We start from the raw sequence: 19,239 nt of genomic DNA, 5'->3' as shown, positions 1-19,239 counted from the left end.
GAGAGTTTGGAAGTCAGAGAGGGCCTGGGTTCAAATCCAAGCCTTGCTACTCACTACCTGTGTGACGGTGGGGGCAGCCAGGTGGCACCATAGTGCAGAGTCAGGAAGACTCATTTTCCTGAATTCAAATTTGGTCTCAGACAATTACTAGCTGCGTGACCCTGGGAAAGTCACTTCACCCTATTTGCCTCAGTATCCTCAGCTGTAAAATGAGCTGGAGAAGGAAATGGCAAACAACTCCAGTGTCTCTGCCAAGAAAACCCCAAAGGGGGTCATGGAGAGTCGGACATGACTGAAAAATGACCTAACAACAAAGACTGTTGGGAAGTCACTCCACTCCAGCCTCAGTTTCCTCATCTGTAAAATGAGGGATGAGGAGTATGAAACGGACTGGATTATCTCTAGGGTCCCTTTCAGCTTTAAAGTCTATGATCCCGGTCCCAATACTAAGATTCTAGGATGTTCTGAAAGCCAAGGCACTCTCCTTCTGTCTTTCTCTTTCCCAAAGCAGACTGGAATCTGGGATTTGTCAAGCATGGGGAACTCCAAACAAATGAAACTTCCTCTACCGATTCAATCCTTCTATGATTTAGCAAGTACTTGGGAGTTGTAAAGAATTTTAAGCAGCCAAGGTCACACAGGTGGAAAATATAAAAAGTGGGGTTTGAAGCCAGGTCATTCGTCCACCTCCCAGGGCCAGACTCATCCTTACTATGGAAATAGCTAAATTTATTTACTGATGATAGATCATGTCTTTCTTCTGTTGAAGATCTACCCTATTCCCTCTTGGTATGAAGATGATCCAGGGGCCCAGAAGGCTCTCCCAGCAGAATACAAGCTGTCCCAGAGCCCACCAAGTTACAGACTTGCTGTCTAGTGACAGTCTGTGAGTCAGACAACCGAGGGTCAACCTAAGCCTGAATTAGGTGCAGAGGGGACTTTGATGCCCAATCAATGTAGCCCATTCCCTCCAGTACTGAAAGAACAATATGTACGTTCTTCAAAACAATCTGCATCTCAAAGTCAAAGATATTCTGGCTTCTTTAGGTGACAAGCTAAGTTTGTAAAGTGCTTAGCATCATAGCCGGCACATAGTAGGTGCTTAATAAATGACTGTTCTCTTCGTGCCCTCCTCCAGCCCATCTAATTTTAAAAGGCTCAAGAGAACAAAGAAAAAAAAACTAGCATCAAGACCCTAAGGAATGATTTTAAAGAGATGAATTCTGATGAGGAAATTCAAAGTTAGATCCCGAAGAGGAAGGAAAGGCTTTTTTCCCACATCGACATTTGGAAAAATAACCGATGTTTTAGTTAAATATCATTTTTATGCTTATTCTCGGTTATTTCTTAAGGCAGAGGCTTATTTTTGTTGTTGTTTCCATACTAATAGAAAAGTGTTGGTTTGGAAAAAGAGGCAGTGGCTATATAATAGATGGAGGGCAATTTTGGAATCAGGGAGACCTGAGTTTAAGAGGCCTGTCCCTTAACCTCTCTGTTCCCCATTCCTCTCCACCTTCACCTCTCCCGAAGCTCTCTCAGACTGAATTAAGGTCATTGACATTGGTGGAGACAACTGGAATCACAGGTCCAGACAATTTGGCTAATTTACCAAACACACATTTACTGATGGCCTGCCATAGGCCTTGAACTCTGCTAGGACATATGGCATATACAAAGACACAGAATTTCAAAACTGGAAGGATCCTTGGAGATGACCCAGTCCTATCCACTGCCTGGGGACCTCCCATGATGGGGGATCTATTCTCTCTTAATGGAACATACATTTATGAAGCATCTACTGTATGCTAAACACTGTACTAGGCCCTCAGGGTAGAAAGATGAAAATGATGCAGTGGCGATACACAAAATGAGACAGAAGGAGAGGAATGGAAAGAGACATAAAGAGGAAAGAGAGATGCAGAAGGTAAAAGAGGAGAAAGAAATGGAGAGAAAAGTGAAAGAGGAAAGGAGAGAGAAGAGAAAGGAGAGATGGAGAGGAGGGGGGAAGGAGAGCAGGGAGGGGAGAGGAAAAAAGAGAGGAGGAAAAAGAAAGAGGGGGAAAGAGAAAGAAAGGGGAGAGAGGAGAGAGAAAAAGATGAGAGAAAAAAGAGAGAAGAAAGGAGAAGCAAGAGGGAAGGTGAGATTTCTGGCATTGGTGTATTTTGCTGGGAAGAATGTAATACCTCACACTCCCCAGGGTAACTCATCATTTTCTTCATGCCTGTTCCTACTTGAAAATCAAAATGGCACGTCTAAGCGGACTGAAGAGTCTAAGCGGGGAGGAGTCTGGGGGGAGGAGTCTAGGTGGAGAGGGGTCTAGGTGGGGAGGAGTCTGGGGGGAAGAGTCTAGGTGGGGAGGGGTCTAGGCAGGGAGGAGTGGCAGGCAGAGAGCTGGCCTCAGAGTCAGGGGGACTGCAGGGAGCTATAGCCCTACCTCTAACACACACTGGATGTGTGACCCTGGCTAAGTTACTTAACCTTTTAATGATCCCAGGCAGCACTCTATGACTAGAAGATGCAGGGCAGGTGCTGATTTGCATTGGCAGAGGGGGTTTCCTCCCTGGGAATTCCCGACATGAATAAAATCATAGATGTGGTCTAAAAGAAGGAAAAAGGGGCAGCTAGCTGGTGCAGTGGATCGAGCACTGGCCCTGGAGTCAGGAGGACCTGAGTTCAAATCCAGCCTCAGACACTTAACACTTACTAGCTGTGTGACCCTGGGCAAGTCACTTAACCCCAAATGCCTCACCAGAAAAACCAAAAATAATAAAAATAAAAGGAAAAAAATGCCTAACGAAGGCTACAAAGTCTTTTAACTTCTTGAGAGCAAGGATTGTTTCATTTTTGTCTTTGTCTCCCCAGAACCTAGCATGGTGTCTGGCATACAGACAGTGCTTAATAAATGCTTACTGAATTGCAGCCAATGAGCTACTTGGAACTCCCACCCACAAACATTCCCCTTTGGGGTAGCTCCAATGGTTAGGAAATTCCTTCTTACCCTGAGTCACAGTCTGCCTCTCATTCACACCCACTGCTTCTAGCGGTGCCCAATGGGCACAAGCAGAACAAGGCGGTTCCTCACATACCTACATTCATCTAGGGCTCCCCCACCCCACACCTCCCTTCCCCAGATTTACTCCTAGCTCCTTCGATCTATAAATGGCCTGGTCTCCATTCCTCTTCCGTCCCAGCTGCCCTCCTCTAGATGTGAGACAGATAAATAATAATGATAATGATAACCAACCCTTATATAATGCTTTATGGTTTGCAAAGCACCTCACAAACATCTCACCAGATTCTCACAACCACCTTGTGAGGCAGGCATTATGACTATCCCCATTTTATAGATAGGGCTGTTCAGTGACTTTCCCAAGGTCACACAAAATAGTAAATATCTAGGTGGGATTCCAACTCAGGCCTTCTGGACTCCAAGCATAGTGTTCTATCCACTTCAACGCTATTTTTTCCACTGAAAGATTATGCTGAGTTTTGCTGGGTAGGTGATTCTTGGTTGTAATCCCATTTCCTTTGCCCTCCGGTCCTTTAATGTGGAAGCTGCTAGATCTTGTGGGGCTCCACAGTACTTGAATTCTTTCTTTTTGGCAGCTTGCAGTATTTCCTCCTTGACCTGAGAGCGCTGGAATTACTTATGCTACCCAGACACCAATGTCCTCATTGAGGTTTTTTCCTAAAAATGCAGGACTTAACGATACCCCAGATGTGATCCATCTTGTGGAGAGCTTAGGAACTCTTTATTGAGCACTCCCCTCCCCTTCCAGACTGTGAAACAGACTGGGGAGACAGGGCATACCCAAATCTGTAATCATATTTTATGCACCAAAGTGAGGGGCCCTGACAATAACTATCAAAGCACCATTGAAAGGAAGGATGGAATTTTCAGACAAGTTGATTACAACAAAGACGGTACTTACATTGTCTTTGACATGGCAGATGATTTTGGCATAGCATTTATTGTTATCTCTTGATGGGATGGTCCATTCCAGTGGCCAAAAGTAGCTATGGTAGACCTAAGAAGCAAAAAAAACCCCCCAAAACCCACATAAAATTGATCACGAATGCAAATGCAAATATGACATCCCACAATATGGGCTGGCCACAGCTGGCCTTGATTGTGAAACCCAGCCACAAGGCAAATGACATTGAACTCACAGATACCTGCCAGAGTCTGGCAGGTATCAACTTATCCCTTTAAATACTTATTCCTTATTTTTTTTTAAAGGTCAAGCTTCACACTCTACCACCTCTGAGGCTCAAGGCCTTTCAAGAAAAAGGAAAGGGAAAATCATGTGATGAATCATCTCCATTGCACATTTCAAAAAATACACTCCCGTCCTGTCATCTCTCAGGAATGACAAGGGGAGAAAGCATAGGCAGGGACCGTCCCAGGCATTACCAGGCTCTGTGGTTTGGATGCCTCCAAAAGGCATTTCTTTGTTTATGGAATTCACCACAAGCGTTAGCCTATAATGACAGGCAAAGAGGCCAAAATGATAAGACGAAATAAAAATAAAGAGAAGAAAAAAAAAAAGATAGTCTTCCTGATGTTTCGGAGGATGCCCAAAGATGATCTATTATCTGGCTAACATCACTGAGTCTTGGGCTCAAATTATAAATTCTAGTGTCGTTTTCAAAATGCATCACAAATGGGCTACCGTAGCAGAAAAATATGGCGGTGGGGAATCAATAATTGTGTCAAAGAGAGTCCATGTATGATTTAACCTTTTGCCCACATGTTCGGGTCTGTCACATTGTTGCCAGTGGGCCCAATTTAAATCTTGCCATTTTCTTCAGAGGATTTGTGGGAGGGTAATCATCTCTGCTCACAGTGCAACATCTGCTGGTGTCAGCATTTTAGGCTGAAGACTCACTGACTCTATGTTGTGAGGTGGGGGAGGCAGAGAGTTGGGTCAGCTCTCTCCAGGGTCCTAGAGGGGTTTAAGCAGCTCTGGAGCAAGCGTGGGAAATCGCAGCAGGAGGGCTAAGAGTTGGAAGCGAGCCTGCTGGCCATCTAACCCAACTGCATCATTATAAAGAGGAAGGGGAAGTGAGTTGGGAATACCGATGTACCCCTGGAAGGGGTACAGAACCCTTTATGGTTTGCAAAGCACCTCACAAACATCTCATCAGATTCTCAACCCTCCCTGATCCACCCCCACTTTTAAAACCGAGACACTGAAAGGGAAATGATTTACCCAAGCTCATACAACTAATGGAAAGCAGAGCTGAAATTCAAACCCAGATCTAGAGCAGGGGCTCTTTCCCCAGCAGCTAGGTGGCGCAGTGGATAAAGCGCCGGCCCTGGAGTCAGGAGGACCTGAGTTCAAATCCAGTCTCCGACACTTGACACTTACTAGCTGTGTGACCATAGGCAAGTCACTTAACCCCAATTGCCCTACCAAAAAAATAAAATAAAATGAGGGGGAGGTGAGTGGGAAGAAGGACTCTTACCTCTATGTTTTCTTCTCCAAATTTCTCAATGGCTTTCTCTTCAGAGAGGCCACAAGCCCCGTATTCCATTGGGGTGAACACAGTGGTGGGGACATTGTCGTAGTCACACTGTTTGCAGAGACAGAGAGAGAGAGAGAAAACGAACACATAAATTACTCGGGGTTTGTCAGGTTGAAAGGACATAAATTCAGAGGAAGCATTTCCCAAAACTTTGGGGATCAGAAAGAGTCTTCCTCCCTTTATTCCCTCCCAGATGAAGCAAGCTACCCACCTCCTGACAGAGAAGGGGGACTCAGGTTGCTGAATGAGGCCCCCATTTTGCCACAGCCATAGGGAGGGGCGGGATTAGCTTGACTATACATTTGTCACAAAGGTTTTATTTTATTTTGTCTTCTCAATAGGGCAAAGGACAGGAGAGAAAAATTCACTTTTGTTTGTTGAAAAAAAAATTAAATTCGACATTTATCTATGGTCCTTTAAGTCGATAAACCTTTCTGAGCAGCAACTTCCTCATCTCTAAAATGGGAGCCCTAAAGTGGTCGTCCCTACCTCCCAGGTACAATGGAACAAGATTAAATAAAGCCTCTTAGGCCAACTCGGAGATCTCGCTTTAGGGTAAGGCACAAACCCAAGTCACTTGACTTAGGGAGGTGCCTCCAACACAAAGGGCAGGCTGGGACCTGGTCTACACCAGCTCATAAGTGAAAGTGTTTTCACCAGCACCTGCCGAGGCAAATTGAAGGATTAAGGGCCTCCAGGAAGGATGGACCAATTCCAAGCTGCCAGCTACAACACAGATACAAACTTGCCATCTTCATCTTGGCTGCCTACACCCAAGAGATTGCCGGAGAGTCCAATGGAAGGGCTTGGGGGCAGAAGGAAGACATGAGGAAGCTCCCATCCAAGATCAGGGGAATAAACATGATGGGGAAATAAAATCATTGCCCATCTCGGCAGCTTCAATTGTGTGGAACATACAGTAGCGGGTATGGGGCACTTCAGGAGAGTGTGGATGGCCTGGCACAGCTCTGAGTAGTCTCACCCATGGACAAAGGGGGGAAGAGATGAAAAGAATGAATGGAGATCTAAACTGTGAGGAATTCAAAATTCAGGGAATAGGGAAGGGGGAACGTGCAAATATTTAAATTCTAAGATCATAAAGCTCAAAGGGGCTATAGAGGACTATCAACTCCAACCCTGCCATTTTACAGATGAGTAAACTGAGGCCCACAGAGGTTAACGTGCTTTGCCCAAAGTGAACAAGTGAGAGGGGCAAGATTTGAACCCAAGTCCTCTTCCACAGAACTTATAACTGGGAAGGATTTAGGGTTCATCTGGTCCTAAATTGTACAGATGAAAGACAGCAAAGACCTAGGCAAGATAGGTGACTTGGATAGAACAGGGTCAGAGAAGTAATGGGAACTGAACCAAGGTCCACTGTTCAGTGGAAAGAACACTGGATGACTCAAGTTCAAACTGTGGTTCTCCCATGCACCACCTGCGTGACCTTGGAACAAATCACCCCCATCTCTCTAGTCCCCTTTCCAAAAAAGGAGAGGGAACAGCTAGATGGCGCAGTGGATAGAGCACCAGCCCTGGAGTCAGAAGGACCTGAGTTCAAATCCGGCCTCAGACACTTGACAGTTACTAGCTGTGTGACCCTGGGCAAGTCACTTAACCCTTATTACAAAAAAAAAGGAGGAGGTAGGTTGAACTATGATCCTTTGAGTCCAAGTCCAACTGTCTTCCCATGATGCCATGTTGCTTCACAGAGCTCAAGCCTACAGCAGTGAGTGAGACTTTCCTCAGTCTTGCTAAGGCATGCTTGTATCTTGAGTCCTCACACCCTCCAGAAATGCCCTTTCTTGCTCATTATCTATTCATTAAAAAAAAAAAATACAGCACTAGACAAAAGACACAAATGATGAAAACCAAAAAAGCTTTGCAGCTTAGTCAAAATCATCACTCAGAGCAAGGACTTCCTAGGAAACCTGATACCCTGTGGTTATGGCATGAAAATATCTGATTATCTCAAACAAGTTTATTCCGATTCTACAACCCTCATTGATGTGAATTTCAACTTGGGGAGGTTCTAATAGATCAGATTGCAAACCAAAACTGCCTTTGGACACCAATTTATAAAGACTGGCTAGCACTGCTCTTCTGGGTTTCCAATGCCCACCAACTTAGATAGGAAAACCTACGCTGGAGACACTGTCGATATAGTTCAACAGAAGAGAAGAGTGAAGGAAAGTTTCAAGAAGCTATCTGCATTATTAACATCACCTCCTAGATCACTGAGTCCTTTTATAGCCTATTTAGACCCCGTAAAAGGATTTAGAAAATTACATGTAAATTGGAGATAATGAAACTGATGTAATGCAGCTATTATGAAGATTTATGTGGAATGAAGTAGTGCTAAGGCTTAGTTAACTGAATTGAGCTCATCTTATTGTTCCTGCAATCTTGAGAAGGGAAAAAACCCCCACATTTCACAGGAGATAAAAATCACAAATTTACAGCATCTGTAACTCTGTCCAGCTCTGAAGGCAGTTAATACAGTCCATCCGCTAGACCCTCCAAGACCGAAAAAGAAAAGGCAGATTTGGAAAGCTGCCCCTCCAAGATGGGAGGGCCGCCTGATTTCAGGAAATAGAATTCCAGCAGATGACAGCCAAAGGCTTACCTTTACATTGGAACCGCCGTAAAGTCGCCGAGCCAACAGTCTGCCAGCCTGGATGGCAACGGGTGTCAGTTCCAGCTTGCCTTCTAAGACGTCACCAATGGCGTAGATGTAAGGTACATTAGTCTGTTCCTCATCAGTGACAGGTATTTTCCCTGTCCTATAAATTCAAAAAAAGAGAAAAGAAAAAAACAGCAAGAGATGATAAAGCCAAGGAAGAAGAGGAAGAGAAAAAAGAAAATAAAAATGAAGAAAGCAAGCAATAAAATCACAAAAAAAATCTCCAGTAGAAACTGAGAGAATAAAATGCTGCCCGCTGAGGGAAGCTTTAACCTGCGACCCCAGCTGAAGGACACACAAGATACGCTGCTTCATTGTAGGATCACAGCTCTAGAGAGTCCAAAGGGACCTCAGAGACTATCTGGCACAACCCACAAGGGAGGAATCCAAGGCCCAGAGGGAGCAGAGACTGGTCCAAGGGGAAGGCAGATGGAGGAGAGGGAGGAAGAAGAAAAATACCCTAAGCCCCCTTCTCTTAACGGGAGGAAAAATAATCCATTATACTCTTCAGGACAATTTCTTATTTTCTTCACGCTTATTATTACTGGAATATTAAAATAGTAACATCAAACCCAGGGTATTAAGAAAAACCAGTTCTATGTCCATCCCCACGCCAGCTCCAGACACCCGGCCCAAGAATCTCCAGGTTCCTTGGTGGGTCAGTATTTCAGGAACATTAAAGATCCCCCAGAAACAGTACTTGAAACAGTTGTGCAATCAAAGTGTTGCCCAGATTACTCAACAAACAGAAGCCAACCTTCCCTACCCGCACTGATCTCCTTTCCTGATCAGTGAACAGAGGAGGGCGGCTTTTTATCTTATTTTGGGGATAACTCCCCCTCCCTCCTCCTCTCCCATTCCTGAACGCAGGGCACCATCCAAAAGCGGGCCACCGCAGCTCTCCAAGCCAAAAGCTAACTGTGAAGAATTACATCACGGGCCAGTGCTATATGAAGAAGCAGTAATTAGATGAGGCTCTAAAAGGAGTTCTCTCTTACTTTTCGTTGATCTTCACCCCGACTGTTTCTAATCCAATTTTTCTTGTGCATGAATCCCGTCCTATCGCCAGCAGCACCTGAAACAAGGAACAAGCATTTCTTAAGCACTGACTGTATGCTAAGCACCAAGGATGCAATGAAAAAGACAAATGGGCTCTTGCCCTCAGAGAGCTTATAGTCTCAAGGGGGAATAACACGGACAACTGTTAACATCAAAGACACATAATAACTAACATTTATAGAGCTTTAAAAATTTTATCTCATCACACCCTCGCCTACCTTGGGAGGTAGGTGTGACTGTCGTCCCCATTTCACAGATGAGGAAACTGAGGTAGACAGAGATTTAATGACACACAGTAAGTCCGAGTAGATGGAAGGTAGTCTCAGAGGGGACGAGCAATCGGTAGTTGGGGGAAGGTGTCATATGAGCTGCTTCTCAAAGGAGGCCAGGGCGAAGAGAAGGAGAGGCTGGAATGGCCTCTTAAGACACATTCTTCCCCTTCTACTTATCACAGGAAGATGATTTCCATCCCAGCTACCTAGTCTTGAGGAGTCCAGTCTAAACTGTCACAGCCCTTGGCACATTCTCTTCTAAATTTGGCATAATTAACCTTTTATTTGTAGCAGCTGAATTGGGGCAGAAAGGTGCACAGGGGATAGAGCACCAGCCCTGGAGTCAGGAAGACCTGAGTTCAAATCTGACCTCAGACATTACTAGCTGTGTGACCCTGGGCAAGTCATTTAACTCCAATTGCCTTACCAAAAAAAAAAAAAAAAGTCAACACACAACTGACCCATTTAAGTCTTTATTTTGGGGGTTCGGGAGTGAAGGACAGAAGGTTCTGGGAAATCCATTTTCACTCTTTTATAAAATTTTATCTAGTAGTGACCCTCTTTTAAATTACTTTTAAAATTACAGTACACTGCCAAAAAAAGCCTTAATTTTCTCCCTCTGTAAAGTGAGGTTTGTAGACTAAAGAATGGCTCACATTTATTTATATATTACTGTAATGCTGGCAAAGCATTGTGCACTTATTATCTCATGTGATGGAGGTGGTTGGTATTGTTATCTCTCCATTTTACAGATGAGGAAACTGAGGCTGCCCCCTGGAAGTGGGGTGCCTAGAGATCACTGGGTCCATTCGTCGGTTTACAAGGTTTGATATAGGAAATGGTCAGAAATCTCCATTCCCTGGTCTGTTTTTATTTCTATTCTCATAGTCTCAATCCCCTGATGAGGAGAGAAACTTCTGAGTTACAAAGCAATGAGCCACACCAAAGAGGGAGCATGGAGTTGGGGCGTCAGGAATAGCTGGGGTGAGGGGCGGCCCCTTTCACATACAGGATGTGAGACCTCCCAGTGTCTTGGGCAACTCTCTAGTTCAGGGGTTCTTAATCTGCTTGAGGTCCTAGACTATCCAATATTCCCCCTCCCTGGCAGTTTGGTGAGGTCTATCAACCCCTTCTCAGAATCATATTTTTAAATGCATTTTTCAAAATGCACAAAATTGCAAAGAAAAACAATTATATTGAAATAGTTACCAAAATGTATGCATTTTTTTTCTTTTTTTGGTGAGGCAATTGGGGTTAAGTAACTTGCCCAGGGTCACACAGCTTGTGTCAAAGGTCTGAGGCCGGATTTGAACTCAGGTCCTCCTGACTCCAGGGCCGGTGCTCTATCCACTGCGCCACCTAGCTGCCCCCAATGTATGCATTTTTAAAGTTCATGGATCCTGCTTTAAGACTAAACTTTATGGGGTGGCAGATTTCAAGCTGGAAGGGACCTTTAAGAAGCACCAAGTTTGATGCTCTCAATTACAACCACAAAGAGTGGTTGGTTAAGTGACTTACCCAAGGTCATACTGTAAGTTTTTTCTGACTCCATCTATGACATCCCAGACCCTTGCCCCTCCACCCGACCCCAACCCCAAAGGATATAGATGATGAGCACAGGTTTGGGAGAGCTGAGGAATGATTCTAGCACAGCCAAAGGGTGTGATACATGAGCTAGGCTGCCTTGGAATAGGAGCTTCTCAGAGGCCACCATCAGGGCTCCAGACAAATGTTCTGTAAACTCCCGGGGCTATTTTGGGCAACCCATAAACATCAGACAAGAACATAGCTCATTTCTGCAAAGACAACTCTGGACACTGACTCACCGTATTGTACTCGCCCTCAACGGTCTCCTCGCCATCGGTGGACTGAGCCACCACCCTGATTTTGCCGGGCATGCCTTCTTCAATCTGCTCGATCTAAAACGATAATGACAACAATGATTAGGGCAGTCGGTTTATGGTGCAAAGCGATCCATCAATAAGCCTTGTTAGCTACACCTTCACACCTACCTTGTGAGGTGTGCTCAGCATTATTTCAACGTTACAGAGCAGATTCAGAGGGATTAATAACTGATACTTCTATAATGCAGTTTCCAAAGCAATCCGATCCCCACAATAACTCTGCTAGGTATGTGCCATTATAATTCCCACTTCACAGATGTGGAAACTGAGGCACGAGAAGTGACCAAATCAGAGATCTGGAGCAAGAATGAACCATATAGGTCATGAGTCCAGCACCCCCATCTTACAGACAATGGAACTGAGGATGAGAAAAGTGAATTGATTTTGCCAAGGGTCACATAGTTACTTAGTATCCAAGGCAGGATTTGAACCCAGATATTTCTGACTCCAAGTCTGGTATTCTATTCACCCTGTGACAACACCCCATCATGGGCTGCTATTATTATTATTATTATTATTATTATTATTATTATTATTATGGAGGTAATCAGGGTTAAGTGACTTGCCCAGGGTCACAGGGCTAGTAAGCATGTGAGGCCGGATTTGAACTGAATTCCTCGTGACTCCAGGGCCAGTGCTACAAGTTCTAACTGAACATGAGTTCTTAACCATTTTTGTGTCCCTGACTCCTTTGGCAGTCCTTGGAGTCCCTGAAATCCTCAGAATAAATTTTTTTTTTAAATTCATAATGGAGGGGGCAGCTAGGTGGCAAAGTAGATAAAGCACTGGCCCTGGATTCAGGAGGACCTGAGTTCAAAACCAACCTCAGACACTTGACATTTACTAGTAGTGTGACCCTGTACAAGTCACTTAACCCTCATTGCCCTGCAAAAATAAAAATAAAAGATATCAATAAAATTCATAATGGAAATATCATTTCAGTTAGAAGCAAAAATCAAGATATAATTTTTATTCCCCGTGCAAGTTCTCCAACCTCCTAAGATCTATCCAAGGACTCGAGGTTAAGAATCCCTGGTTTAGAAATATAAAACAAAGACATGACCCCCACCATAACTAGCTTCCCTTCCAAAAATACAAATCTCCAGGCTTTCACTGTTAGCCGCTTCTCAAAGACAATGTTCTCCTATTACTTTTCCCCCTTGTCCAGTAGAGTCATCATGCCTCAAACACATTCTTTGATTAAGTGACGACAACACTGAAATGCAGGATTCCTGATTAAGTAACCAAGGGCAAGATTCTGCCCAGCCTTTGTATCTTAGCTGATTATCCCATCTCTCTCTCTCTCTCTCTCTCTCTCTCTCTCTCTCTCTCACACACACACACATACACACACACATACACACACACACACGCGCACACACACACACACACACACACACACACACACACACGCACGCACATCACTTCCCTTAATCAAACTCTCAAGAGCTTGATCAAAAGAGACACTTGAAATCTCACATACTTACGTTCTCCTGCACACATCATATAATTCTGAGACTCGGCTGATTGAGTTTTATTGTGTTTTTTCATGGAGGGGGAGGAAGAGGAAGAAGGGAAATGTTCAGAGGCACCACTGAATCAAAGAAAAGGCCTTTGGATGATGCTACAGAAGAACACTGCTATCCAGGTATACCTAGGATGATCTCAAACCCCTTTGATCCTTATTCTGCTTAATTCTCCATCATATCACTTTGTTGTTGCTCTGTTGTGTCCGACTCTTTGTGACTCTACGGACCATACTGTCCAGGAGTGCTTTGCCATTCCCTTCTCCAGTGGATCAGGGCAAACAGAGGTTGCCCAGGGTCACACAGCTAGTGACTGCTGGGGCAAGATTTGAACTCAGGTCTTCCTGATTCCCACTTATCCACTCAGCCACCTAGCTGCCTCCCCATCGTATCACACTAACATCCCATTTGGATGTCCTTTCACTAGCTTGTGGGTGACCCTGAGTCCCGAGGGAGCTGAGTAATGAAGCAGACAGAAGATTGGCCTGGAAGTCACCAAGATGTGACCTTCAAATGTCACCTCACATCCTTATTAACTGCAGGGCCCTAGGTGAGTCACCTAACTACTCAAGCCTCAAATGGGGATAATTATAGTCCCTAATTCACAGCATGGTCGTAAGGATCCAATGGAGAACAGAATGGTACAGTGGACAAAATACTGACTCTAGAATCAAGAGAGCCAGGTTCAAATCTTGCCTGACATGTGACTTTGAGCAAATCCTTTAACGTGCCCCAAGACCTCGGTTTACTCAACAGTAAAACAAGAGAGATGGAATCAATGGCTTCCGTGGTCCCTTCGGACTCAAGAGATAGGACCCAAAGAGGTCCAGAGACACTAAGGGACTCTCCTCGAGGCGACCCAGCAAGAGGGTGTCTGGACTAGCCAGACGCGGGTGTCCTGGTGGCCCGTCACAGGCACACCGCAGAAGGAAGAGAACATTCTCATTCCCCCCTGGCAGACTGGTGTGTCACAGGCCCACTGGAGACCTTCTGCGACTCAGACGCTCATCAGTGCTTCCCTCATACACAGCACTTTAGGGCAGGCAAAGCTGCTCTGCTGACCTTATCTCAGTGGATCCTCCCCCCAGCCCAGTGAAGCACATGGTCCAAGTATTATACCCATTCTGCAGATGGGTGAACTGAGGTTCTGCCACTTGCCCAAGGTTGCACAGGTTAATAGGAGAGCCAGGTTTTGAACCCGCATGCTCCGATTCTAAATCCATCTTCCTTTCCATTAGACTCCATAGCCTCCCATCCTCACACTGTAGTCTATTTCTGCAATTCAAAGATGGCGGGGCAGCTAGGTGGCACAGTGGATAGAGCACCAGCCCTGGATTCAGGAGGACCTGAGTTCAAATCCGGACTCAGACCTTTGACACTTACTAGCTGTGTGACCCTGGGCAAGTCACTTAACCCCAATTGCCTCACCAAAAACAAAACAAAAGATGGCGGCCAGAGCTCAGGGTCACAGTCCTGAAAGAAAACTGATGCCTGCCAGCCCACAAGGTGGCAAACTCTTTGGTTTTTGAAAAACATTTTTATTTTGTTAGATATTTCCCAATTACATGTAAAAAAAAATTTAATTCTTTTTTAAAATTCTGAGTTCCAAATGTATTCCCTCCCTCTCCCCTGCCCCTCAAGAAGGTGAGCAAGATGGTAATGACTTGCTTCACCAAAGGGTTTGGCTGGGAGTCACAGGGCCTGGGTGCAAATCTAGCTCTGTCGCTTTTGGGGGGGCCTCTTACCTTCCCAAGGGTTGAAGGCTTCTTCATCCATAAAATGAGGGAAGCTGGGCTAGACAGTCTCTGATTTCCCTTTAAGCTCTAAGCCTATAATCCTATGAGCCTGGCTGTCATATACATTTCTGGGCCTCCGTTTCCCAAAATGAGGGGGGAGAGACTAGCATCCCTTGAGGTCCTATCTAACTCTCCATCAGTGAACCTCTGACCCTGTCCATGTGAGCAAAGCAGGCCAGACACTTGACCTCCCCGGACCTCAGTTTCATCACCCGGAAAACGGCTGGATTCATCGGCCTCTGGGAAGGTTGGTGCCGAACCTCCCGGGACTTGTGCTCAGCTGCTTTAGAGCTTAGTAAGAGCAAACATTTAGATGCGCTCCAAGAAGTGGAAAGCACTTGGTCAGGGTCACAGATCTGGGGCTAGAAGGGACAGCCCCCTCGATTTACAGGTGAGCAAACTGAGGCTCCTCCTTGCTCTAAATCTATGAGCCCATGATCCTTCTGCAACAGAGCCTTGCTCCTGCTTGGGAGATCCTATTTTGAAAAATTCACCCAGTCAGCTCCATTTCCCTGGAGTGACGCGAGCTCACTCAGTGGGGATTTTCACAAGCCCCGGGCAGAAAATGACCATTCTAGATGTTATTGAAAAAAGATTTTTAAAAAGGCCGCAAGAGTAAAAATCCGTCAGCCCCAATTGTGAGTGATGACAAAAGTCGATGCTGGCTTACAGCAGCTAATTCTCTCTAATTCATTAGATTGTACTGAGGGAAGCCTCCAAAAGAACAATCTACCAGCCCACACATGCCTTAGTTAAGGGATGAGATTCACGGATGATAAAAAAGAAGGGACTGCAGAGGCAGACCCTGAGGCCCAGGGGTGGTGAAGTGACTTGTCACGGTCACACAGTTTGTGGGCATCAGAGCCCGGATTCCAACCCACATCCCCTGACTTCAAATAGTGGATAGAGCTTGGGGTCTGGAGACAGGAAATCCTAAGTTCATATGCAAGCCTCCTGGCTGTGTGACCCTGGGCAAGTCACTTAACAGTTGAGGAAATTAAACAGACAAGAGGGTAAGTGTAAATGGGAATAAGAGCACCTTCGCATCCATCCATCCTTCCTCTTCTCTTCTTCCTTTCCTTCCTCCCTCCCACTTCACTCTTCTCCTTCCTTCCTACTTCCCTCTTTTTCTTTCCTCCCTCCTTCCTTCCTTCCAAATCCTCATCCTCTCCTCTGTATTACCCATCGAGAAAAGTAAGAGAGGCCAGAGAGCTGGCAAAGCAGGGAGTTAATCACACATGACAGGAGCTGGAGTCAGCCTACAACAGGGGGGGGGGGGCGGGTAGAGAGCCCAGGGCTTTCAGCTCGAGGAAGCCTAAGAGCTTCCCATCCATCCATCCTGCCTCCACCACCAGGCACAGACCCAGGCACGTAAAGGAAACAGCCGGCACTTACCTTAACAGGCACAAAGTGCTTGATGAATTTGATGCCGTGCTCCTCCATGTGGTCCCCAATTTTGTTGGCCATGTCTTGGTCAAACCCTCTCAGGAGAATGGACCGAACCATCACGGTGACATCCAAACCAATGCCAGCCAGAAACCCAGCACATTCTAGGGCTACGTAAGAAGCCCCAACCACCAGCGTCTTTCCCGGGCAGTAAGGCAAGGAGAAAAGGTCATCACTGGAAATGAGTTTTCAAAGGAGAAAAACAGTGAGTCCCAACAAGTGAAGACTGAATAATGCAATTATTTCGTATTAGTCTGTTTTTAGGACCAAGAAATGCTTAGTTACTAATTATTCACGTGATAATTACACATGGCAGGTTTATTAAGTTAAATCCTTAGTTTTTTGTACATCCCCTCCTCCCCCAAAGACTCCCGTCATAGACAGGAGGTGAGTGACCAGAACACAAACAAAACTGGAATTTAAACTACATGAGTACGTATGTATGTATGGTTTATAGCTATAAACTATATACTATAAGATATACTGTATGCTATAGTATATAGCTATGAAGGTAAAATAGGATTTTTTTTTTCCTTTCTTTTTTTTTTTTTAGTGAGGCAATGGGGGTTAAGTGACTTGCCCAGGGTCACACAGCTAGTAAGTGTTAAGTGTCTGAGGCCGGATTTGAACTCAGGTACTCCTGACTCCAGGGCCGGTGCTCTATCCACTGCGCCATCTAGCTACCCCAAAATAGGATTTTTTAAAGAATTAGAAAACATTCTAAAGCCAAAGAAAAAAATGCTAAAAAAAACCCAAAAAGTATTTTGAATAGTCCATATTACTTTTCTATTATGCCAAGTGTCTCTGATTTCATTCATGTGAATGGATGCCCAGCATAGAAATTTGTTCTACCAAAGCAGTTTGCAACCCATACCAAACAACAACAATAATACCAAACAACAGTTATATAGCATTTGAAAAGTGCTTGCCAAGTAGAATAGCCTTTGAACCCATTTAGGACTTGACTGATCAGAGATTCATAGGTTTAGAACTGGAAGGGGTTTTCAGAACCATTTAGTTGAACCCCATCATTTTACAGATGTGGAAACACTCTGGTTCAGAGAGGTTAATTTCCCAATATCACATAACTGGCTAATTTCCCAATATCACATAACTGGTCAATTTCCCAATATCACATAACTGGCTAATTTCCCAATATCATATAATGGGTTAATTTCCCACTATCACATAACTAGTAGAATTTGAAGGGAAGTCTTTACAAAAAAATTAAGAGATTCAGTCCTGGCCTCATGGCCAGTAAGTTCACCCTCCATTAGGGTGTTTGAAACAACACATTGTGGTTAATTTCCCAGCTGACCCTGGGACCCACCCCCAGTCTTCCCTCTGTGAGAATTTCTCCATTCTTATAAGGCAGAAGAGGCTTAGATTCTAAGTTTTACCGACTCCCCCAAAGGCCACAAAAGGATAAATTGCTATAGAGCTCCCATTAGATATAAAGCCTGATTTTTTTTCCCCAATGAATTGATCAGTTTTGCTTATTTTGTCCTCTTATTCTTTCGAGAGAATTCTGGTACACTTGATGAAGAGCTCTAATCAATTCAATGCCCAATCCCTATGGCAGAGGATCCATGATGAAGTATGGAATCCACTTCCTGCCAGAGGGAAAATAACTCAAAGCAAAGGATGAGACCTACTTTTGGACATGGCCAATAAGGGAATTTGTTTTGCCTGTGCATATTTGTTACAGGGGTTTTCTTTTTCTTTTCCAGTTGAGGGAGAGGAGGAAGAAATGGATTTCTGTTAAAAATTTTTAGAAATTAATATTTAGGGGCAGCTAGGTGGCGCAGTGGAAAGAACATTGGCCCTGGATTCAGGAGGCCTTGAGTTCAAATCCGGCCTCAGACACTTATTACTTACTAGCTGTGTGACCCTCGGCAAGTCACTTAACCCCAATTGCCTCACTAAAATAAATAAATAAAATTTTAAAATGTAAATTTAATATCATTATTATTTTTGGGGGGGTGAGGCAATTGGGGTTAAGTGACTTGCCCAGGGTCACACAGCTAGTGTCATATCATTATTATTATTATTAAAGACTGGGTCTCCCTATCTCACCCAGGGCTGGATATGCAGCAGCCATGCATGGGCCTGATCCCAAAACTCACTGGCACAGAAAGTTTGACCTGTTCCATTATCTACTTGGGCCATTCTGTCACCACTCTGGGGGGACCACAATATTGATGCTGGACTTAATAGGGAAATACAATAGGCTTTAGTCCTGCCATAGCTCAGAACTTCTTAGCTCAAGAGATTTGCCAGCCTCAGTCTCCCCAACAATAATAGTAATAGTAATAACAATAAAATAATAATAATAAATGGCTAACAATGATGAAAATAATTATAAATACCTAACAATTACATAGTGCTTCCTATGTGCCATGTACTGCACTAAGCGCTTTACAATTACTACCTCATTTGATCACTATAAACAGCAGACATCACAGACAAACATCACCACATCCAGCAAAAATTTTGCTGTAAAGGATGGCTCTTGGACTGGAAGGGAGAAAGGAGGAAAAATCTACATAAAAACAAAAGATAGGGCAGCTAGGTGGCGCAGTGGATAGAGCACCTGTGGATAGGCCCTGGAGTCAGGAATACCTGAATTCAAATCTGGCCTCAGACACTAGCTGTGTGACCCTGGGCAAGTCACTTAACTCCAATTGACTCACTTAAAAAAAAAAAAAGATAATAACTAAAATCTATGTTACAGAGGTCCAAAATGGGAAACAGCTGCTGCCCAATTATAATGCTTTACTTATGTTTTTGTTTATTTCTTTTTACCAGAAAATCTAAAGGATGTACCTCAGATGCCTTTAGAAAGACTCTTCATGGCCCCAGGATGCTAGTGTGACTCACCATTAAACACTCAGTAGCTTACGAACTGCTAACAGTTATAAGCTACAGCCCAGACAGCACCGTATCAACGGCGTCTGTGCCAATACCAGTTCAACCCTGTATATCTCAATCCTGTCCCTGCAATGATGACCAGCCACCCTTGAA

General features: G+C 44.5%; 1 protein-coding gene across 4 annotated transcripts in view; it reads right to left on the bottom strand.

The window, feature by feature from the left end:
* The window catches only part of TXNRD1 (thioredoxin reductase 1), a 67,346-nt gene that overhangs the window by 7,919 nt on the left and 40,188 nt on the right, over positions 1 to 19,239 (bottom strand). For all 4 annotated transcript variants that reach the window (XM_043967218.1, XM_043967220.1, XM_043967219.1 and 1 more), the window contains 6 exons: positions 16,165 to 16,390; positions 11,370 to 11,462; positions 9,211 to 9,287; positions 8,156 to 8,312; positions 5,470 to 5,577; positions 3,933 to 4,028 (listed from right to left, as the gene is read on the bottom strand). In XM_043967218.1, the coding sequence (XP_043823153.1) occupies positions 3,933 to 4,028; positions 5,470 to 5,577; positions 8,156 to 8,312; positions 9,211 to 9,287; positions 11,370 to 11,462; positions 16,165 to 16,390 (757 nt within the window). The remainder of the gene's footprint in view (positions 1 to 3,932; positions 4,029 to 5,469; positions 5,578 to 8,155; positions 8,313 to 9,210; positions 9,288 to 11,369; positions 11,463 to 16,164; positions 16,391 to 19,239) is intronic.

Source organism: Dromiciops gliroides, chromosome 5 (assembly GCF_019393635.1).
Source record: "Dromiciops gliroides isolate mDroGli1 chromosome 5, mDroGli1.pri, whole genome shotgun sequence".
NCBI classification, from domain to species: Eukaryota; Metazoa; Chordata; class Mammalia; order Microbiotheria; family Microbiotheriidae; genus Dromiciops; species Dromiciops gliroides.
This window is presented reverse-complemented; position numbering and strand designations above follow the sequence as displayed.